The following is a 25142-nucleotide window of genomic DNA, read 5'->3' as shown; positions in this document are numbered from 1 at the left end:
GGCATATTTTAAGCAGGTCTGGTCTGGCATAATTCTAGGTTTTCTAGCATGTTTTGTCCAATCAGAGCACTGAACAGAGCTCGTAGGGTTCCACTGTAAATCCACTGTGTTGTTTTTGTTTTAGCTTTATGAAATAAAATAAATGATTGAGATGTTAAGGCTTAAAATGTCCGTTTAATTTGCACCACTTGAGTACTTTTAGCACAGGAATGGGGCGGCACTTTCAAAGTCTGCCCCGGCACCACTAACGCTAGTTACGCCACTGAATAGATGCAGCGTACAGGACTTTAAGATGCTGCTAACCTTTTAAGGGCTATGAAAAAGATCAGCAAGTGCTTTCGTCAGTTGGGTATGACTGAAAATTGTCGAAACCAAGAATTCATTAGGTAGCCATATTGTGCTGTGCTTCCTCTTTGAGACTGACTGTACGAAAGTAACAATGGTGCTTGATAACTGATTATTTTGTCAGTTTTCTGTCCTTTGAAAATCTCATTTGAGAAATACATCATTTTTATCACCCTCAACAAAAATTTTATATTTTTGATTAAGTTTGTCCAGTTTGTTTATTTTGTTAGCAGGGACTTTGCAAAAGGTTGTGTGGATTTTCTACATATTTTAACAAACTGGCAACAAGTAATCAGATTTTGGGAGTATTACGAATATAACAAATTAAAAGTAAACTTGTATTTTTCCTAACATACGAACCTACACCTGCGTGTATAGGAGATACCAGTGCGCTTTGCGTGACTCGGCTGAATGTTCTACAGAAATCCACTAGCTTCCCTGGCCTGAGTCCTTTTAGGACTGTCTTTCTCTCGAGTACCCCACGGCGATTTCGACCCGGACCCATCCCGGTAATCTTGGTTGAGACTGTTGGTATTTCTTTCCAAAAGCACCCCGGGAATCAGCTTTTATTTGGTCAAGTCATGAATATTTTTGTATTCGTATTGATTCATTGAATCCCTCAATAATATTTAATATTCATATTTCATGATTTTAGAATTATGTACTTTTCCCATGCTTATATACATACAGTATATATATATATATATATATATATATATATATATATATATATATATATATATATATATATATATATATACATGAATATTTATATATGTATATATATATATATATATATATCATGAATATTTATATATGTACATATATATATATGTATATGTATATATGTATGTTTATATTCGCAATCCAGGGGTCAGGACACACTACCCTCCATCAAGAAGGACCTGGTTTGTTTCCCAGGCTAGGCGGAACAAATCAAATGCGATCTTTTAAAACTCATTTTGCCTGTTGAAAATTAGGCCACTGCAGTGGATTTTAGCTGTGGTAGGGAAGGGAATAGGCAAGCAACTGGAAGGGCAATTGCGCTTTGGTGCCACCCCTTTGAGAGGAAACTCGTGTATATATATATATATATATATATATATATATATATATATATATATATATATATATATACATATATATATATATATATATATATATATATATATATATATATATATATATATATATATATATATATATATATATATATATATTATATATATCATAAGTATATAGTTTGTCCAAGAAAGCTGTAACTTTCATACATTCAGAATAAATACTCCATTAGATACCATCCAGTTTGAATGAGGTCCTGTTAGTAATTCTTCTAATGCACAGAACAATTGTGTATGTGATTGATAAATATTATATATATATATATATATATATATATATATATATATATATATATACTGTATATATACATACGTGTATGTAAGATATGTTATGTGTGTGTATAAAGTGTGTGTGTATAAAGACGGAGAGAGACAGACAGAGAGAAGAGAGAGAGAGAGAGAGAGAGAGAGAGAAAAAAAATTAACTAAACACTGATAACACCTTAGTGGAAATAAACACGCGAACGTGGCTAGAAAGATAAAAAAAAATTTTTTGTCCCTTTCTTGCGTTGTAAATAAACTATTCACGTGTAAGAAAAATGCATTGTTAATATATCTCGTGAATTACGAGACCCAACTGCTCCCGCCATCTTTGACGAACACGGAAATCTTAAAAATGATGAGTGAATATAATTCTAAATGTAAAAACCAACTAGATGACGCTGACTGAGTACTGGAAATAATAAAAGTTCTCGGCGACGACAAAAATCCGGAATTCCTCGTTGATAAATCCTCTGCATCGGTGTACGCAAGGTCCTTTAAATATGGTCTCTGCTGTTTGAAGGACCTTGGGTGTACGATGTACGATGACATCGACCGCAAACGAGAACACGACGCCTTTCCACTGGACTTCACGGTCCCTCTCTCACGTCGCCGAATTCTGCTTCATTTCGAGTGAGTCTAGGGAGAAGCACTCCTCCTGCAGGGTGATCCCGGGCAGCACGATGTCTCCGTTATCCTCGGGGGACGAATTCAAAGGCGTGTTGCCCGACGACGACAAGGTCGCCACGGGCTCTTCGGCGGGCTGCGGCGGATTGGCGGCAGCAGCAGCAGCGGCGGCGGCGGCGGCGACGGCGGCGACGCTGCCGGAAGCCGCCAGCTCCTCGCACTCGTCGAAGGAGTCGTCGGATATGCGGACGCTCTTCTTCCGAAGCCTCGGGATGTCTGACGCCCTGCGTCCGGCGTCGTGGTGCGGCGGGGAGAGAGGCGAGGCTCCCAGGCTCAAGGCGTGGCGCACCATGGACGCCCCCGCGGAGCAGCCGGCGGCAGCGGCCGCCGCTATGAGCGCGGGCGTGGCGCTGCCGAGGGAGTTCTGCCGGAGCGACGAGAGCCGCCGGCGGTTGCCGAAGGTGGCGATCTGCTGCTCCTTGGACATGTACGAGACGGTCGAGTGGGACCTCTGCGACCTTGGCGTGCCGCTGACCTCCTCGCCGTCCTCGCTGGTGAAGAGGTCGGTGGTTTTGCGGGGGAAATCGATAGACCTACGCGGGAAGGAAGGCACGGCCTCTTTAGGAAAGCATGAACTAAGGGCGGCCGAGGCGGCCGGTTTCTTACCCTGACGCACGAACATCTGGTTGACGTCCAGCAGGATGTCGCAGCCCTCGACAATCATGCGCTCGATGGCCAGGTTCTTCCGGATGTTCTCCGTCTCGCTCACCTGCACGGGAAGGAAGGAGGGAAGGAAGGAAGGTCTGCTTTAGTATATATACTTATGTATATGTATATTCATTATGTATATATTATGTAGTGCATTTACACTACTTGTAGATGTGTAGTGTTTGAAAAGTCTGGAACTAGAGATAAAGGAGTGAAACAGTTAATATTCTTATCACTGGTTCCAGACTTTTAGGGCTTTCTGTTATTCACACACGCAGAAGCAGATACGCGCACACCCGCCCGCGCACACACACACACACATGCACAATCTGTCTGCCTGCTTGCCTGCCTGTGTAAACTTCACTTACCAAAAGTCTTGTTTGTTACAACTTGTTTCCAGCGAGTATGGAATTGCCAACGTATCAAAACAACTGTCTAAAAATTCCTTAAAAGTTAATATATATATATATATATATATATATATATATATATATATATATATATATATATATATATATATATATATATATATATATATATATATATATATATATATATATATATATATACTACTCGATGTGCTATAAACTCAACTTCATCTACAGGACTTTTCTGCCGACATTTTCAGCGTCAAAAGATTTTAAAAATAATCAAATAACTGTTGAATATTTTCATAAAGCTTTTTCATTTTCACGCATACCTCACGGGAGGTATGCTTTTAACTGATTGCTTAAGAGCTGACTGGCGTCACTCTAAAATGGAGGGCCAAAAGGAATTGTATACTGATATTTAAAGAGCAGTACAATAATTTTCCATTTGGCAGCGAACCTAAAGATTTCCCTTAACGAACAAATATTTGGAAAAAATGTATTCTTATGAACCAACATTCTCTCAATATTTGCGTGCATTAACAATCAAGGTAAATAGTCCGAATTACGCGGTCTAAAGGATTATTATGAAGTATTGGAATGCTGAAAATGCAAATAAACAGTCTCAGTTTTGTTAGCAAATGTAAAAACACCCCCAAAAAAAAAATTTAAAAATTTATTTCCGGAGAAACTTGGAAAGGGCTAATTACCCTCCTCATCGTGGCACCTGGAGAAAAAGACGTATTACTTAGTTCTATAGAGTGATCCAACAAACCACTAAGTTCCTTACATTTAAGATAACAGAGCAGTTAACTTAAATATCTGAGACTGACAAAGCCATGAAAACTATGTGCTATGTGGGGAAGGCCAACCTTTGAACAGTAATGGGTCATAACACACAGCATACTAATTGCGCATCTATTTATTTGTTATCTCTCTCTCTCTCTCTCTCTCTCTCTCTCTCTCTCTCTCTCTCTCTCTCTCTCTCTCTCTCTCTCTGTTTTTCATCATATTTTGCTCATAAGTATTTGACATTGTTAAACAAGTAATAAAATTATGTACAGCAATATTCTCATTTGTCTTGTCCATAACAGACATATTTGTTATATTTTTATGCAGTTTACATTCAAAATAAAAGTGAGGTTAAAGCTCAGAGGAAGCAAGGGTCCCACTTTTGAGAGATGGAAGACTTATAGAAGTCAGAAAACATAAGCAGAATATAATGATTTAATAGCTTTCACGAGATATTGCAACTTTTACATCCCATGACCCAAATCCACTCAGTGAAGTATAAAAATGCCAGTGTATACCCACGAATACTCATGAGGTGGTTCAGTAACTTTCACCAAGACCCCTTTTGATTCTCTGAGTTCTAGACCACCAAGAAACACTCTCTGAATACTCGTCAATACCCACCTCATCGTGCATCTGCCTGGAGAGGTCTTCCAGTTCCAGCCGGGCATGATCCAGGCTCTTCCTTTCCACGTGGTTGTGGGGAGTGTGGGCCAGAAGCTCGTGCAAAGTGATGATGTAACGTGGAACCTGGAAAGAGCAAAAATATATAAATGAAAGGAGTTGATAATTTGCTATAATTTCTGTGACACTGTTGGGATAATTTGATTCAGTAGCTGCCCAGGGTACATATGATATGTATGTAACAGTGGTAGTAATCGTTTCTGCAAATTAAGGTAGTAGTGATAAAGGCGACTTGAAAAATTACAAAGTCATTTCATTACACAGTATTTCAATGAGGGTGTATGGTAGGTTTTGATGGATAAAGTAAAATAGATGGCAGAAGGATTGATAGGGTAAGAACAGTGTGGGCTTAGATGAGACTAAAGGTGTGTACCTTCGTTTTTATTATGAAAAAGCTGCGTGAAAAGTTAGAAAACCCTAAAGCAAAATAAATACCAATGCCATGTAAATGGTGAGGATGTTCATTTTAATGGGCACCATTTTAAGAGTAGGTAACAATTACTGCGATGAAAACAAAGCATGTATTACAATACCGAGTAAAAATTAATCTAAGATAGGCTGATTTATATCTCCATTGCTTTTAATATCTTTATGAACAAACTGACGCAGAGAGTTACAGCAAGATATAGTTGCGAAGTTGTTGGATAGGAGATTGGCCGTGAATGGATTGTGGAGTGGTTGATATTTGTAGATAATATAGTGCGACTGGAAATATTAAAGAGAAAATGAGGAGACTGGTGAACGTTTGAGAGTAATTGCAATTCTTCTTCTTATTATTTCAGTAGATGAAACCTATTCACATGGCACAAGCACACCAAAGGGGCCATTGACTTGAAATTCAAGCTTCCAAAGAGTGTTGGTTTCAACGTCCCACCGCAGACCTCACACTGCAGCAGTAACTGATCATGATACAGAGCCAGTGATTTTACATCACCCTGGAGGAGACGTGAACTCGCCATATCTGAGTGGCGTTCCATGACACTGACCGCTATACCAGCGGACCAGCTGTGAAAGGGTTAAGATAAAGATGAAGGTGTTCACCTTTGATTCACCAGTTACAGCTGGACTGTGGTAGTTGCTAATGTCTTGTTTGTCTGGAGCCAATTCCTATCAGGGGAAATGACCACAGCACTCACTCATTTCATAGTTATCATAGCTAGATTAATCACAGTTTTACCTGATGCATAGGGTAGGTGAGGAATGTCTCCAGCGTCCTTCCTTGGAGACTCGGCTTGTTCTCGAGTCGATTCAGGAAAGCTCCAAAGTGTTGGTTCTGCTTGCATTCTGCCAAGACTTGCAGGCTGTAGTGGTGGTTCCTCACATACTCTTGGTAGATACTCAGCATTGGCAAGAGCATGTCGAACAAGTCACCTGGAAGAGATGAAATGGCAAAAATTTATTGCTGATGTTAAAGATGTAAGGTACTGTTCATCTGAAAATGGATGGTTGTTGTTGAGGTTCTGTTTCAAGATTAATGGTAAAATTGGTAGCTTATAACGAATTACGACGGTCCATTTTCCAAAGAATTGGTTACAAGGTTAATTGAAATTGAACCGTACTTTTTGTTCTTCAAAATGTGTTGTTTACATTCGGGCGCTAAATATAATTGTACAATCAATTCTTTCTCCACAACCCTACCTGAGGTATTGGAAATTTCTGCAATTTTGCCTCGGGATGATGCCTATTTCTGAATCATATTCACTTTGAAATCATTTTATAGCACAAAGAAAAACCTGTATTGTGATTTTGCTAAGTTTGGGAAAGATTGTTTCAGAAGAGTCAACTGCCTTAGTTGCCTTCAGCTGCAAATCAAGGTATTCTGTTGAGTAGTATGCTTTGTTTACCTTTGTCAAACACTTAGAAACGGAGTATCAAGCATATTTATAGCATCCAAATGGTCCTTATGGCAGAAAATGAAAAGTAGCATTGTTGGATAACCTTTAGGAACCTTGAGGGGTCCTTTTTTCCACAGCATTGTTGGCTAAAAGGAAAATCCAAAGCCAGGAAGGATTCCCTACCTGACACTGTTCTGAAAACTGAGTAAGCAACAACTTTTTGACTGGTGCTTTAAGCATCTGAAAGCAACAATAAAAATTAATTGAGAAGTCACTTGATACACCCAAATGGCTTATTGTAGCAGCAGGAGGGGAGTCCTAATCTTCTCAAGTTCAGCAATGATGATAACAGATCAGTACCAAACTTTGAAACTTGGAAAAAAACACAAATTGGAGAACAAATATATTTAAGAAATCCACATACAGTTTCGGAGAGTCAGGCTCCCACTTCAGCAAGGAGACACTGAAACCCAACTAGTTTAGTGTTTCCACATTGAAGAGTGAGCGTGGCACTCTGAAACTGTATGTAGATTTCGTAAATATATTTGTTCTCCAATTTGTATTTTTTTCAAGTTCAGCAATATATCTGAAGATATTTCTTGCTTGGCATGAAGCCAGTCTTCAAAAGAATCTTCCTCACAGACTCTCTCATCCTAGAGTAAATTAAATGTTTCATGAAAATTATTCAGGATTTTCTGTGGAAATATCAGGCAAGTGCTCTTGAAAAGTATGAAAAAGCCAAATGTTTCTAGAGCTTCTATAAATGTTCTTCCATTGGATAACCCTAGTGTATCTTACCCTGTATACTCGGAAAACATGGAAGAGAATAAGTTAATCCACTGAAGGCAAGGTCAGGGCATTACTGAAACAGCTTCAAGTTGCCGAGTCTCTTAGGTTTTATAAATGTACAAACTTTTGTAATATTTGATGGGATCCAGATCGTAACAGTTGTATATCTGTTGCAGATGTGCCAATTATACACAAGAAATTTCAAGACTATAAAAAGGAGGAAGGATTTACTATATAGCAAGAGCCGTATTACTTAGCAAGGTTAGTGTTGTGACAAGTTCTCAAAGTAAAGAGCAATGATTGATCCAGAGCAGTAACTGTCAAAAGTGCTCCACTTTGCAATGTTTCATAGTCTTGCAAAGCAGATGTACAGACTTCTGATTAACAAACCACTTGAGACTTGGACATTCCCACATGTGACACAACCAACGGCCCCCACATGGGCAACCCTGAGGTAAGGGCAAATGCTGGAATGAGGCAAACTCAACCTGAGAAGCAGAAGTAAAGCTTACCACTAAATTTTCATCTTGAGCTGGATCCTTGCTTGATCTTGGGAGTATAAAATCAATGAAAGGTTATGAATTGCCCATGACAGTGAAAAAGGTTCAAAATTTTAAAAATTCTAGTTTCACAATTGTTGGGAAAGTCAACCGTGTCACTGTACCACTTTTCCTCTTTCATTGTTATAATACATCCAAAAGGCACGATGTATTTCTGCTTGTGAAGTAGGTGAAGTGTGTATATTGTTGATCTAAGTGCTAGACAAACTTCAGAAAAATGCTCAACAAGGACAATGAATCTCAGTTAGTTAAAGATAGAGAAGAAACAACGTAAGGCTCATCATATGAAGACCACCCTTCTAGGAGACATCATCATTGATTCTCATTACTCTAGATTGGAAGGTTCCACTTCCAGAGTTTTCAAGAAACTATTGAAGAGTTTAAATTTCATTTTACAACAAAATCAAACATCATTGTCTGAAGCTTAGTTTGAGGAACTAGAGATCTGCTCCTGATTGTTCCCAAGTTATTCTTTGATGACCAGAGGACATGCTAGGTAATAATTTCCCATTGACCAGAGTGTACATAACTCAGATACAAGAATACTGGAGCAGGATAGTTGCTATGGAGCCTTCAAACATCACTCAGGAAAGCACTTCTAAAAAAAAAAAAAAGAAATCGAGTGCTACCAGGACATAAGAATACAGAAGAATGTGATAAAAAGTAAAATGGACTTTCCTGGGATGCTAATATTTTGAAAACTAGGCTGCAACATTTTCAGAAGAGTTACTTTTGTCGTCATTAACACAAAAAAGATCCCAACTATGCCTCTTTCACGTGTACATTTAGCTGAGAGTCAGCTAAGGTAATTCTCAGAACAAGCTTTTGATGCCCAAACAACCATTTTTCACTAATCCTTCATATCTTACCTAATTTGCTAATGATTTGGCAAGCATTGAATCATTTGCTCGGCGTGCCAAATGAGCCCACTTTGTTGCGCTGACGTAAAAGTTGATAAATGGTGTATATCATCTGTATGGCAAGCTGTGATGTAATGTGTACAAGATACTTTGTCCATAGTAAAGTTTCATAGTAAGAAAGACACTATAATGACATGTATTCTATCCATAGTCTATTCACTTCACATAGCATGCATATACCTCTGTACACAGACTATGATACACTGTGCAAAAATAATCACTTGCCTAAAAACTCATGTCACAAGTAGAAGGACAGTACAAGCATGGTGGTCATCTCTGACTTAACTATTGTAATTTTCACAATGTGAGATGTGTATAGATTCGTTTGATAAAAATCGTTTGGTTATATTTCACAATTTAAATATCAGTAATTAGATGGCGATAGTATTTCCCACATTTCACAACCCAAATACCATTTCCAGATGTTATTCGGAGAACAAACTGCAGCTAGATTGCACTCGAGTACCTTGATGTGTCCCCTAAAGCAACTAAATAAAACCTCATTCTATTATGTTGTCCGTGACGTGATCTGGGTTTTGAAGGTCACTTCCAAAAAACGAGGCTAGTTCGCAGTAAAAGTAATGCATCAGTGGATTACAGCCCTAAAAGATATACTGCGGAAGTCAGAGAATTCTATCGACTGGAAGTGAATTATTTAAAAGATTGACCAAAATAGTTGATCCCAGAGTTTGAAACTTTGGTATCTGATTGGTTTGAACCAGTAACTTACACTCGACTTTGAGACCATATGCTGGTAGTTAATTGCCAGTGTCGAACAAAGCAATTCTTGACTCCCATAACCTATGCCATTTTCTAAATAAAGGAACCACAATCAATGTGAATTCCGTGGTTTCCAGACACATTCTGATTTCACTTACTTTGCTCTGTGAAATTCTTTTGCAAAGGTAATAAGATCAAATCTTCATCTTCTGTTAAAATATAAGGTTAAAAAATTGCTGGAAGCTTCCCCTCAAAACCTCCAACTAACCAAAGTTTCATTTTCTGGAAAATTACGGATTTAACTCCACCTTAAAGAAGTGTGTTTAGCCTGGTCTGTCTCTCTTTAGCATATTACTTTAGATGTTGCGATGCCAGAGAACTTTAAGCCAGTCAGTCAGTCTTTAGCAAATTGCTTTTATTTTATTTTAATTTGGGGTGGGACCCAATTGAAGCACATTTACCAAATAAACTCCAAGCCCAATTCTACCTTCAAATAAATCTCCCATTTGGTTGGTTGTTGGTGGCTTATACCAGCTTATACCAGCTTTGTCTAACCAGTTTCCATTCTTGCAAGTGATTTGTTACATCCACCAGGGCGCATTCCCTTATGTTTGATTGCTGAGGTCAGCATCTTTTAGAAAGGTGTTAGGTGTTTAGTTTTATCTCCCATATTACAGCTACTTTTCTTCAAGATCATTCGTAATCCTCTTTTTTCCATCCTTCTTCCATGGCGCTCGCCTATGTAAATTCAATAATCATGCTTAGTGATAATGCCATAGAAGAATTCAATTATTCAAATAGCCAAATGTTCTTTCTCTATTAAGTTGATTCTTTCCAAACTTAAAGGTATCTGACAAATATATTCTTCTTATCCGTCTCTGTTGAGAATATTGATTCCATATTTTGAGTACTTTTTCTGTATCCCTTATTGGCAGGTCTTAGTCTAAGCAGTATAGCTGGACAACCTCTTAGGACTTAGTCTAATCAATATATCTGGATAACCTCTTGGGACTTAGTCTAAGCAATATAGCTGGACAACCTCTTAGGGCTTAGTCTAAGCAATATATCTGGATAACCTCTTAGGACTTAGTCTAAGCAATATAGCTGGACAACCTTCCTTGCACGTCTTATTTCAGATCATCTCCCTCTCTACTACTAGTAGTCTCACTGTCTTCTCTTTGTAGTTACAGTTCTTGCCGATTGTTTGTTGTACCAAAAACGTAAACCCTCCATTTGGAGCATTTGTAATTTCAAGAGACACTGATAATACTACTGTACAGGAAAGAGCAGAGGAATGGCGTTAATCATATATCATACCTACCAAACTAATCTTGCCTAACATAATCTAACCCTGTATAACCCAGCCTAGCTAACATAACTTCAGCCAAATGAGCTGAAAGTTTTCATTTTCTCAAGCAATTGCGTGATAGCGTACAAAGTATATTCTTGTACACTTACCACGCTAGTGTCATCAGCTTCTGAACTTGTCAGTACAAGGTGTATTTTTTTCTTAATATCTAAGGACTGGATCTTGCTGTTTCCGTATCTGTCGCTGTCTAGTCTTGGCAAAGTTACATTTTTAAAATTGCTTTTTTTTTATTACTCCTCATGGATTCTGTTTTGTTAACTTCGAGGTGTTAGGATAATGGCAAGGCATTTGTACTGATGGAGTATCTGCTCATTAAGTGCTGGAACTCCAGCACCTAGTCTTCTCCATTTTCATAGGTGCCACTCTGCTATGGTAACTTTAACAAAATGCTAGAGTAAGGGACCTTTCTTGGTGGATTTCCTGTCCACCAGTTTTATCAAGTCCAGTTGCACTGATTAAAGGTATTCCTCTTATGACATATTTGTGTTTATCAAGCATTTGTTGCAAAATGCTATCACATATTGACAACCATGGTTTCAGTCATGTCCAGCATGCTGTAAGAACAAAGCCTAAAGGGCAAAGATCTATGTATTTAAACCTAACTGGGATCTTTGGAAAGGTGCAATGTTTGTCTTCAGAGCTGAAATATCCTAGGACTGATGTCAGGTGAGGACGAACTGAAGTAGGTTTTGTAGAGGTATGAAGTGGGGTTGGAGGACACTCATTTCCTATTTTCCTTTGAATTTCCTCTTCATTAACCCTCTCTTCATTCATCATTAAAGAGATCTCTGCAGAGCTCGTCTGCTGCATAAGAATCTAGTTCACAGAACTAGCAAGAGGCATTTTCATTCTTTTGAGTTGTTCATTTGGACAGGTCCGTGCAGCCATTGCAATGTGCCCGTCTATGGTTGTCTTTACTACGTTTTTATCACAGCAAGTTGCACGTTTAGGCTCACCAGGATATCAAAGGGAGCCAGGGTAGCTCAGTATATTACCGAAGGAGATGCATTTTGTGCCAATTTTTACATAAGAGACTGAAAGTTGTCACTTTCAGAAGCTTATTGTTATGAAGGATATTTTATCAGTGTCAACAACACTGCTCAGAGATTTTAGACCAACATGCAGGTCCCCAGCCTTGATATAAGAGGAGGGTTGATATTGCAACAAACCTTAGCAGAGTGGCGCAACTAGCAATGCGTCCCAGCAAGGCCCAAAAGTCCCATCAGCATAAGGACATTTATCAGAACTGGCCGAAGTGACTTCTTATGAAGGTATGTGGCAGTGTTGCCATTCTGAGTAACAGTCTTTCTCCCTGCTCTAACCTAACCCAACTTAGCCCAACTCAGTATAACCTATCTCTTTACGTGAATGTATCAGCGTAAGATTAAAATTGGCAATAACTTTCGTAACATTGAATTTTATATACATACACACATATATTATTGTTCTCCTTTTCAGAAACCCCACACAGTTAAACTTGCTTATTTAGTCTTTCCTAAGTTATTTAGCAAAATCGAGTTTTAGAATTAGTTCGAATCATATAAATCACAAGAATGCATGTTATTTGTTGAAATGCAGTACCTAGATGAAATGCGGTGCCTTGATGAAAATGGCTGTCTGTGACTGCTCATCTTATGTGTACAGACTGACACACAGAAAGAAGTGTCACAACTGTGTTCCATGTGAAATGTAACAGACACTTGAATGAGAGAGTTCACAGGTGTGTAAAAACTTGAAAATGTGCTACAGCTAGCAACAAAAAAGGCTGTCATGCAAAACAACAACACTGCCATACCTTCATTTGCAATTGTTTTTGCCTTTACAGATATCAACATCCTCCGCAACAATCAGCTTCTAAGGAGTGATAACTATCGTACTATGCATACTGCAAAAATCATACAAAATGCATCACATTTAGTAACACAGAATATTGAGAGAGTCAGTAATAAACAAGGTAACAGTGACTGGAACTAGTGCAAAACTACTCCTCTTCTACTTTAACTTTGACGGGACACCTACCAAAACCGATCCGCAATCCTTCGGCTGCATGGCACGTTTGGTACAAAAGAAAGAATATGTAGAGCCTTCACATGTGATTCATAGGCCCCTCATACATGAATTATTTTAGTTAGCACACCAAGTGGTCCTCCTTTTTACAAAATTTGCAAAAAATTAATATCTGAGATAAGGCTAGAGGAAATACAAATGGTCTTTAACAACTGCCTTGTAAGAAACATGCACCAACTGAGATTAGATTTAAATAAGAAAAAAAATGTCAGCTGTGTTAGCTAAATTGTTAATAAATAGAGGCTTGGATGTTGCAATAGTTAGTACAATCAACACGAAAAGGCAAATGTGAGTATCGCATGAGCAAGACATGAATGTGCTAATAATTACCCCTTGTCTGTTTTCTTGTTCGTTCGTTTGTCTGTTTGTCTGACTGTCCACAAAATATCAGAAATTTACAGTTGGATCTCAATTAAACCTTTTTAGAAGGGTGGGCTATGAGTCAAGAAAAAGTTGGTTAGATTTTAGAATAAGGGGGAGCTTTACAGGGGTAGGATGCTTTAATACTGAGCTGGAGGAGGTATGGACACCTTGAGCGCCACCCAGCTAGAACCTGAATCTTCCCTGAAGTCAAAGGAGTGTGAGACGAGGCAGTAGCACTGGGTATTTCACATTTCGGTGGTCTTCGTCACTTTTAGTATCCTTTCTGTAAGTGCAGAATAGCTTATATCTCTACAAAGGCTAACGGTATTCAGAAGTACCCCATATTGCATAGTAGCACGATAGAAATTAGGAAGATCTTTCGAAGAGGATGCCAAAATAGAATATTCTAATTGAATAATAACCTTTCAATATCAAATGCACAGAGAGCAGACACCAGTTATCCAGTGGATCAGTTGTGAGCAACTTTGCATTAAGGACTGAATACTTCATAAATCCATATATTAGTTTTCATAGGCTATTATACATTATACAGTACAGTTTACAAATCAAGAACAAACAAATGTTATACAGCAAACAATTAAACTTACCTGATGCTGTGGATATGACTACTATCTTCATTTATTCTAGGTGCTGAGTTTTATCAACACTTAGCATCAATAATGGAATCATAAACTAATTGCTTGCGACCAGGTTTCATGTTTGGTTAAGAAGGAACTATGGCACTGTGCTCAGATGGGATTTGATGGAATCAGTATGACAAGGACACTTAACACTTCAAATACAGGATTCTAGTCAACTGATAACAAAAGGAAAACTAGTGATAAGTAGCCTGGAGCACTTCTTTAACGAATGGATAAATAGGAATTTAAATACCACGACCCCATTCACAAAATAATAGCTCACACACTCATATCTCTCTCAAGTAAGCGCTCTTCTCATAAATCAGGAAGCAAGCACAAGCTCGTATCTCTCTCCAGCTCTCTCCAAGTAAGCTCTCTTCTCATGAATTGGGAAGCAAGCACAAGCATACACTCACAAAGAAATTTGACTGGTGGAAATGAGAGGCCACTGTTTAAATACAACACTTTTGAGTCATCCACGCCATTATTGAATGACTGAGCTAAATGAAGCAGGGATGGTTGTAATGATGGTTGTAATAATGATGTTCCTGACAGTAGGTTGTCTGAACTTTCAATGTAAGGTCACTGAAGAACAGGGACATCTTTGGCTGGGATGTTTCTTGAGATGGTATTATAACATTGTCAGTGGATTCTTTTTCTTTTATTGCATGTCACTGAAGAGTCCTGATGCTATAATTTATAGACCCTGTGAGTCACACTAAACGTTTCAGTTAAAACATTCATGCTTGGTTTTGGTATATTAATTCTTCTTCAAGGGTTGCCACACATCTCTTACCTCATCTCAGCTAGCTGAACTAGTTAGACAAGCGTGGGTAGGTTCAGGCAGGGCGGGTTAGGTCAACAGGAAGCTAGTGGATTTCAGCAGAACGAGTCTACATTTAGCCAAGTCACACGAAGCGCATGGGAGTCTCCTATATTTTTAATTTGTTATTTTAGAAATCTTTCCTCCAACCCCCTTCATATCAAACCCTTTCCTATCCACCTGCTACCCATTGCTAGGTTTAACCCAGATGGTACTAGGTTTTGTATCTTTAAGGTATGTAAAATCATTCACTCTTTCTGGCCGGATATTTCCACAGTATCTATTTATAGCTCCTAGCTTCTCATCTTGGTAGGCGACAGTTAACAACATTGATAAATGAGCAGTGTTGCAATCTTCCGGACTTACACCACTTTTTTGTTAGTTTTCTTTCAATGGGACCCTAAGACATTTTGTGCACCTGTTCCTGTAACTGGCCCTAAATGCCCAAATTAACCCAGAGTGAAGAGGCTGGATCAAATGCATACTGTGGCGCAGGTGGGAGATACAAAACCTAGCACCATCTGGGTTATACTTATATAGATGACCAGACACATTATCCAAAACTGAAAGTAATAAAAGGAAGGTCTTTACCCGTTAGATATTTTCAAACTCGGGTAAAACCAAACCACGGAAGGCACTTTGGTTGCTCGTGCTTTCGTACAAATATCCAGTGCATAGGCCACTGAATTTTGGCTTTGCCTTTTTAACCCCATGGCTTGAAAGGATTATATATTAAGCTAGTCCATCAAAAGCATTGGCACAAGGAGCAATGTTAAGTCATCGTTTTCACTTTCAGCTCCAGAAGCATGCTCTTCTGAACGCACTGAATGACACCTTTTTCCAATAGAGCAATTTCATCCCTATTCGGAATTTGTTCTGGTGAACACTCATTGTTGATGAACCTTATAGGGTATTCTACCTAATCCTAAGCTATTTTGTGCTCAGCTAAACTGATCTTTCTGCTTGTCTGTAATTTCCCTACATTTCATTTCACATTGTGAAATAATTCAAGGACTTTGAATTACCTTGGACATTTGTAGTCTATTCATAAATAAGAATCATGAAATTCTCAAATACAAAAAACTGACATTATCACATTCTGAGTTCTGGAATCTTTTTCTACAGTATCAATTTGCTTTCTTAATGAACTTTAACCTTTTTTTATCTTGCTGGGACAGTTCAGTTGATACTCTTTTATCTTCAAAAATATTTCTCTGTTTTTTATAAAAATACTTACTTGTGTGGATTTTTGTATTTGTGGCCAGTATCTTTAACCATTTTTTAAAATAATTTTTCCCTAAAATTCTCATAACAAGACTTTCAAACAAAACAGTTAATGAAAAACAGGACAAACCATATATATATATATATATATATATATATATATATATATATATATATATATATATATATATATATATATATATATATATATATATATATATATATCTTCAGTATCATTGACCCACCCTTGAAGTTATTGAAAATACCTCAATATAATGAGTTGTGTCCCTGAATGGTGTCCAGTGCGTGATATGCCTCATTATAGACAGACTAAGAAATGGACAGAGAGAGTGATATATAGTACAGAACAACATTACAGAAGGGTAGACAGAGAGATGGATAGATAGGTGGGCAGAGTCAAGGATTTTAGTCGAATTGTCAGAACACATCAACTGTCTCCAGTTGTTTGAGGGTACATTCGTCTCTTTTTAGGAAAGAGCTCGTAAGACATGCTATGTAAAAAAAATTGAGGGGTCCTTTTTAGTCGTGGAAACTGGCACATGCTTCGTCTTAGACAACCCAAAGCCGAGAAGAAGAAGAAGAATTCAAATCGACGGACGAGAAACCAAAAGGCTGGATTTGTAATCGACCAGCAGCTACTTACCGAGAACTAAAGTGGGCCAACTTTCCATCCTTGCCGAAAGTCCTTTCAAGAAGATCTGGTGGAGGAAGAGCAGCGTTTCAGAGTTGAGGAATATGCTGTTGACATCCTCGTGGCTGCACGGAGGCTTCTTGCTGGAAGCAGCCATTTTGAAGGGTCGCAGAAAACAGGACACTAAGAGATTCAGTTGCTCCACGTACTCCTCCTCCGCCTCAACCATTCGGAAAACCAAACTGCAAGAAGAGGAAGTTTGTGTGTGTGTGTTATTTTTCCTAATAATATTATTACCATATAACATGATAAGAACTCTTTCTTCTATATGCAAGAGAGATGTGGTTGTAATTTTTGTCTTTCTCAAGTCATTATGCTCCCAAAATCACCCAACCCTTTACTGACTGGATCAGTCCCTCAGGCTATATTGTGACCTGTTGTCACTTGCACTAAATGTCAAGGTTTATTTCAGGTGCCAGTAATGATTTCTTGGCATCTGAGGGGGCATTGACCCTACCCTCAACTTGCCTATTTTCCTCTACACTTTTGGCTAGCACATAGGGTTAATGCCACTAGCTTTAGTTAAGCCTTACCTGTTCCTCTTCCTCATACTTTCAGCATGAGGAGACCTTATGTACTCCTCCACAATCTGCTTCCAGCGCCTCCGACACAGCCAACCTCTGAAAAAGCTCTGGACCTTTTTGATTTTCTTGATTTCTTCAGAGTCTTCTGGAAGGTCTTCGAGTCTCCTGGAAGGGACCACTCGCCACTCCTTCTTTAGAGAGCATAGCTGCAGAAAATTAGAGGAAGATTACATTAGGGTAAAAAAAGCATAACTCATCTTCTCAGAGTCAGTGTTTTCTTTGAAATTAATATGCAATAAAAGGGACAATGGGTTTGTCAAGACAAGTGAATTAGAAGCAGCCTGTAGCTTTGAAAAACATTTTTAAGATTTCAACTAAGACAGAGCTTTCTATTGTGTATTTTCAGCTAGTAAAGGTGCTCTAGTGATGACTTCAGCATTTTCCTCTATTCTGCATTACACCACGTTTAGATTGTTAGTAAAAAACAAGATGCGAATATTTTGCTTCTTTGATTATGTTTTCAGTTTACCTTGACTTTGGATGTGTCGATTTATCTCTAGTTGTTTCCTTAGACTAGCTGAAGTTGATTCAGATCTCATTCACTTTGTGAAATTTGTATTTGTTTCCTTAGACCAGCTGGAGCTGACTTCATTTCTGGCAGTGAAGTTTAGCATATGTTTATAGACTAGCTGGAGCTGACTCAGATCTCATTTATGGCAGTGAAGTTTAGCATTTGTTTCCTTAGACTAGCTGAAGATGACTCAGATCTCATTTATGGCAGTAAAGTTTTGTATTTGTTTCTTTAGACTAGCTGAAGCTGACTCAGGTGATGACCAAGGCAGAGGGCAAGTGATAAGAATGGCCTTAGGGGATGAAAACTACATGGATTCATAAAATGTTAGGCATGAATGAGAGAGAACTGATAAATGTTATCTAGGAAACCAATTATATTAAGTATGAGTAATGTATGCTATTCAAACAGCCAATAATAAACCCTCTGGCAGTCGCTGCTTTTCAGATGACTATTGAGAGAGCTGTATGAGGTGTTAGATACTCTGATGATCAATAACAAGCCATCTAGTGAAAAATGCTTTTCATACAACTGACTGCAAGTAGGAGACTTTGGATATGTAAATAATGGCTGATCAGGAGTCACAGCAAACTAACAAAAATTAGAGAAGTCTTCAGCCTTGAACTAATATCAGTTCTGTGTCCAAACACAGATGGCAATTAGAGACAGCATGATGATATTGAAAAATATCTGTAACCTTATGAGATATAATCTAATTAGATGGACAAACAAACTTTGTCTGCAGAAGTACTGTAACAGTATACATGCCACTCACTTCTGCTCGGAGTTTCTTGATCTCTGATGTGAGTTCTTCGCACTGTTGGGTGTACTGCCATTTGGCCGTCTTCTCGCTCTCGACGATTTGCAGTAGGTGGAGGTGTTTCTGTTCCAGCTCTTCCTTCTGCAGCAGGAGTTTGTTGAAGGAGGCCTGCCTAATGACTTCCATCCAGGCCTTGCCATCGCTTTCGGTCTCTGCTCGCAGGTCATACTGCCTCTGGTTCTCCCGACGGTAGGTGATTGCAAAGCAAAACTGTTCAGAATTTAAAGGTTAGTTTTCTTGGTTTTTTCACTTCATCGTTATCAATACAGACACAGTGGTTTATTGCAGTGCTGCAGTGGAAAAGGCACAAATCAAGCATTTTAATTTTCTCTCCGATAAAGAAGTAATCATTGGGCACTTCCTTTAGCCTACAATTTTGACTTATTGATCAAGCAAAGGGATATAGACACAATTTTTCACACTTTGGGAGGTGACACAAGAGTACATTTTCGGCCATGCTTTAGCATCCTGCTATCAGACTTTGCACCAAGTAGCCAATGTTATTTTCATTCAAAGTGATATCGAAGTTATCTTCTGGTGTTCCCTTGACTTTGATGAACATGCATGACAACATTGGCCAACTGATTCAAAGTGGGTTCCAAAATGCTTAAAAAATTCCAGAAAGTGCCTTCTTGCGACACCACCTTCACAGAAAATGACAGCTAACATCTGTAACCTTACCTGCTTTTCTGTATCTTTGTTTTTGGTGTTTGTAATCAGTCTCTCGACATAGCAGCCCTCCAGCATAATCACACCAGAGGGCTTGACGCTTGATTCGTTTTCGGAATAGAACAACAGGTTCTTTGTATTCCCAGTGATGGCAGGCGAAAACAAGAGAAAAGGGATTTTAGACGTTACTCTCTGACACCATTAAAAATTCACCAATTGTTACCAATGGAAACCTTGCTTTTGTTGCTGTTCACGAACAAGTATGCAAGCTCATCTGAACCTTGTGATGCAAATTGCACATGCAAGTTTATCCTGATGCAATTTCTTGTGACGTCATTGTATACAAGAAATAAAACTCTAGCTTGTCTTTCTCTCCTGGACATTTATAATCTTAATCTTTCTATATAGCCAGAATCTACAGGCACTGAAAACTAGCTGTACATAATTTTTTAACAATTTAGTCTCTGCTGTTATAAAAGCTTAATTAAAAAGAAAAATAAAAGTGAAAAGGAAAAATAAGCATGTTTAACCATGTTTGTATTAGAAATAAATTCTGATTCAGAATTCCAGTTTTTCCGTATTGCTATAGGAAAACTACTTCTTACATGTCAAAACTAGGTAAGAATGTTCCTCACATGACTATCAATAGCTACACAAACACATAAAGAGGAACTGAGTATTGATGGATGTCCAATTTACTGATAAATACAGGCATAAAAAGAAAGAATAACAGGATTAGAATGAAAAGGAGGCAAGAAGTAATTTGAAATCTATAACTGGAAGGCAGAAGAAAGTTTGACAAAGGAGATCCTAAAGGAAGACTTAAGAATGAGTAAGTGAAGACAAAAAGTCTTTGGATGGTGACAAGTCTGAAAAGAATTGGATTAAGAGAGCAGAAAGCCCTTAGAAAATGACACATTATAAAAGTTCATAAATGACTGAAAGACAGGTACAGATAGCTATGCATAGTGAAATGGTCGCGTTGTATCACTCAAGAACTTTTCTAGATGCTATTGTGTCTCATGTATTTGTCTTTTCGTCTACGGTCTACTACCATTCAAGCAGTGTCATCTTCTTGAGATGACATTTTTTCCTTCTTAAAGGACTTCGCTCTATCCAACTTACGACGGTGATACACGGCTCAGAAGTGATGGCTGTCAATACAAAACCATGAGGAAGCCAAAAGGTTTCTTTGAATTCAATCATCTGAAATATAGTAAATTATTGAGAAGACAGACTTCCAATCACAAATGTCAGTAAGGACACTTCTTTGACATCTGATTCTTATCTGTCTTTTAATGACTTGTCCTGCAGGCAGCCTATACTGGACCTGTCCTTACGGTACCATATTTTTAACCTGCCCTAGTGGCAAAGCATCCTTAGTTTGTATAAGTGACACCATGTCCTTCACCTGTCTTACAGGTATGATATCCACAATGTGGAGCACTCTGACATATTCTTAGCCTATCCTAGTGCTACTCTTTATCTTTAGTGCTACTCTTATCCAAATAGTATCATGACTTTGACCTGTAGCATATTTTTAGCCCGACCATACTTAATCAGCCCTGGTCTAACATGCACCAAATCCTCAACCTGCCATAGTGGTACCGTTTCTTTAGCCAGTCTGTGTGGCACCATATGCTCAGTCTGACCAAGTGATGCCTTTTTATTATCCATCTACAGAGGTACCATTTCTTCAGCAAGTATAATGCAACATATATTCAACCTATCCTTCCATAAATTCCATAAATTCTGTTAGAATTGCTACCAACACTAAAAAAAGACAATGATAAATAGTACGCTGGATGAAGTAGAGGGGAAGGAGAGTGACGGAGAGGAATTATAGTAATAGAAAGCTAGACTGCCCCCTATCCTTTGTAATCTTAATATCTTTTATTGCTCTCTCCTGCTCTTCTCTCTTATATTCTTAGCAGCCCAATGCTCCTCCACTGATGAAAAGCAGGACTGTTTCCCTCAGTGTTATTCACCTTGAATAGACCTAGACTACCTGATAATGTTCCCATGAACTTCAGATCCTACATAACTTCGTAGATTTTTAAAATTCATTGATTAATAATCATACAAAAACAAGGAAAAGTGTCTTACCTGATAGAGTATGAACCATCTTAATTGCCATTTGTTTGTGTCAGAGGACCTCTTATAAAGATAGCCTGAATAGTTATGGTCGTGTCTGGCCTTTTCAGCTAACATCAATACCTGGTTCTCGTTTATTCTAATTGTGCGCTGCATTTTGGGACTGAGCATTTTGACCGTGTGAGTAATGGTGGCAGCAGCATTACTGGCTGTTGGACTGGTGCTGCAAACATTTGTGCTCCCTTCTCCTCCTTCCCCGGAGATAGCGGCTGTGGTAATGGATGCAGCTTTGCTGGTACGTCTACTGCCCCCGGTGGAGGCAGCAGAGTGTCCTAAGGTAGCATTGGCTGGAGTGGTGGTAATAACAGTGGTGGTGGTGGAGGTAGTAGAAGCTTGAACATTCCCTGAACAGGGAGAGTCTGCATCAGTGGCAGAATACTTAACTGAAGCTCTGGATATTGAGTTGGTGGAACCCTGAGCACGCCGAGCTGCCCAGAGTGCTTGGATAGCCTTATGTCACATGATTGTTTTACCTGGTAGTTTGTGACTTGATCACAAACTGAAAAGAGACAAAATTACACCCAGTTAGATTGGCTAGTGACTCAGTAGGAATCTTTTTCTGTACCTGTTCTTGAGGAGCTCTACATTTTGAAATAAAAATGCAATTGGTGAGTTACAAATGAAGTAAAAGAAATACAGCATAACCATAAGGCAATATCACTATTATAAATAGCAGTGACTTGAAAGTTTCTAAGTCTCATCACTGTGATTATTCTTCATTAAAGCTGAACTGATGTACATTTATATTCATTTTCAACAGTAAGCTGTTCCCCCTTAATAAGGGATGGTTTCTATGAAAAAAAAGGCAATAGTCACTGCTACATTCATCATTCAACTACTGGTTCAAGGAATAGTACTATGCAAAGAAAAGTTCACAACATGAGCTGCTTCATATACCCACATTGAAGGCCCATGAACAGCAAGTTGAACCCCCCTACACAAGCACACAGTGCCATTCACCTCTGAAATTCAATAACTATACCATCTCTTGGAAATTCTTCTTCCACATTTCACCAGCATTTTCTGTGTCTTTCTCTCCTCCTTTCATCTCACACTTTCACATTATACACTTGTTATCCTCCCATCATCCTCCATTCCCTCACCATGGCCAAACCAACTACAAAATACTCTGATCCATCATTTCACCTATGATGACTTTTTGCCACTTCTTTCTGTTACCATAATTTCCACCTTGGTAAGCACTCTAGTAATCATTGTCATCTACATAATCTGAGCAAAAAATCATGTCATAATCAGTTCATCTCATTAAAGTGGAAAATACTCAATAATCCCTTTTACATTCAGGCTTTTGCTTCTTTAAACTTTCTTCTTCTATACTATAGCTTTTTAGAAACCTGCTGTTTCTTGCTTCAGCTCTTATTGGCTCACCTTTTCTCTCGTCCTATCACATCTGTTATGTATACTCAGTATTGCCCTTACAAAATATTTTTTCCCATTTTTCCACCATCCATACAGACTATTATTTTTCATTTAGACTTACCTGGATTTCTGTATTCTTGCTAACATTCACTGTCACTCTCTCCACTCACTGAAACTTTCAAACGCTCAACTAGTTTCTGCTGTTGCTTTTTGGTACCACTAACACTGCACTATATGCAAATATTGATGCACACCCAACCCTCTTTATATTCCATATTCATATCATCCAATGTTGCAACTACATATACTGTTCTTTCTCCGATTTCTCTGATTTCCCCACCCGTGAAAATAATAAATAGTCATTGAGGCACAACACAAGGTTTTACACCAAACCAGCCACCCTCTCGTCTACACGTTTCAGCACAAACTGCACTTCCATTGTAGAAACTTAAAATCAGCTTTCAGAATATTACCTCCCAGAGCATACTTCCTCAACACCATCCACTTCTCACACAAGTGTTCTGTGCATCCATTCACATTCTCTTTCTTCCGTCTTACTTTCCACCCTCTCCTGACTATTGTTTTGTAGTGCAACTGTAAGGTTTTCCTCCTGTTGCACCTCTAAAACCTTCTTTACTTTCATTTTCCCTTTCAGTGCTGAAGGACCTCATAGGTCCCAGCACTCGGCCTTTGGCCTAAAATCTATATTCCAGTTCCAATCCCACACATGTTTCACAACAATCACCTGACCCCACACGCCCTCTACTTTGTCAAACCCCTTCTTACTCTTTCCTTATTAATCCTTCTGTACACCTTTCTAGGTACTCTTTGTAATGTTATGCTTCAATAATTCTTACTCTCGCCTCTGTCATCTTTCCCCAAATTTAGTGGATCAATTACTCCACTATACATTTCTTTGGGATCTTCTCTCATCCATATATACCATACACACCCTTGTCAGCCGCTAGATCCCACCCTCACTGCCTTACTACAACACTAAACTTGTAATCCCATCAGCTCTAGGTACCTTCCTGTTCTTTGACCTTTTAATTGCTCCACTCTCATCCTCATTAGTCACTTCCACAGGAATTCTCAAATTCACACTATTATTATTATTATTATTATTATTATTATTATTATTATTATTATTATTATTATTATTATTATTATTTCAGTAGATGAAACCCATTCACATGGAACAAGCACACGGGGGACATTGACTTGAAATTCAAGCTTCCAAAGAATGTTGGTTTCAACCTCCCACACTGCAGTAGTAACTGATCATGATACAGAGCCAGTGATTTTTCATTGTCCTAGGGGAGACGCAAACCCGCGACATCTGAGTGCCATTTCATGACACTAACCACTATGCCAGCGGACCACTATCGTATCAGAGCTGGATTCTCTTCAGACCAAAGACAGTGTTATTGTTCTTACTGTCAGTAAATCCAGCTAAGAATGCTACAAGGCAAAGTCCCCAGAAGAGAAAGCAACTTGTTTGTCAAGCTTTCTCTCTGCAATTCTGACACTAATTTCCTTATTTCAATTTTTCTTTCTCACCTACTTCTTGATACTTTAACCATTTTAAGTTTTCAATAAAAGAAAACTATTGAGACGGCTTCATCTGTGCGCCCTCAGATCTTAGAAACTACTGAAGCTGGAGGGCTGCAAATTGATATGTTGATCATCCACCCTCCAATCATCAAAGATACCAAATTGCAGCCCTCTAGCTTCAGTAATTTTTATTCTAGTTGACATTAAGGTTAGCCATAGATCGTACGTCTGGCAGCGCTTTTCGGAGGCGTTGCCGACGAACTTTCACTTGACCGCATCTGGGGAGCAACTGAGCTCTGCCTTGTCGTAGCGGAGAGTCTCATACAGCATTATATGCTGTACAGAAAACTCAATTGCGCCGAAGAAACTTCGGAGCAATTTTTACTTGCTGTATGCTGTACACGGCAATTTCCTCTTTCTTGCATCTGGCATCCAGACATTCTTATTTTTTCCTTTGAGGAACCTTGAATATCATCATCCCAAAAATGTTTTAATTCCACCTACCAACTAAAATATACCAGCTATACTGCCTGACGACGGA

At 38.6% G+C, this 25142-nt stretch overlaps 1 protein-coding gene across 1 annotated transcript in view; it reads right to left on the bottom strand.

Moving 5' to 3' along the window:
* Positions 1-22112, bottom strand: part of LOC136829728 (ras-specific guanine nucleotide-releasing factor 2-like) — a 59008-nt gene extending 36896 nt beyond the window's left edge. Inside the window, 9 exon segments of the mRNA XM_067088534.1 lie at positions 3021-3123; positions 4847-4972; positions 6084-6277; positions 13119-13142; positions 16882-17111; positions 17463-17659; positions 18800-19054; positions 19526-19645; positions 21620-22112. Coding sequence (XP_066944635.1) covers positions 3021-3123; positions 4847-4972; positions 6084-6277; positions 13119-13142; positions 16882-17111; positions 17463-17659; positions 18800-19054; positions 19526-19645; positions 21620-21778 — 1408 coding nt within the window. The 5' untranslated portion in view covers positions 21779-22112.
* Positions 22113-25142: the final 3030 nt, after the last annotated feature.

The sequence above is a fragment of the Macrobrachium rosenbergii genome, chromosome 45 (assembly GCF_040412425.1).
Source record: "Macrobrachium rosenbergii isolate ZJJX-2024 chromosome 45, ASM4041242v1, whole genome shotgun sequence".
Taxonomy (NCBI): Eukaryota; Metazoa; Arthropoda; class Malacostraca; order Decapoda; family Palaemonidae; genus Macrobrachium; species Macrobrachium rosenbergii.
Note: the sequence above shows the minus strand (reverse complement) of the source record. Positions and strands in the feature narration are given on the sequence as shown.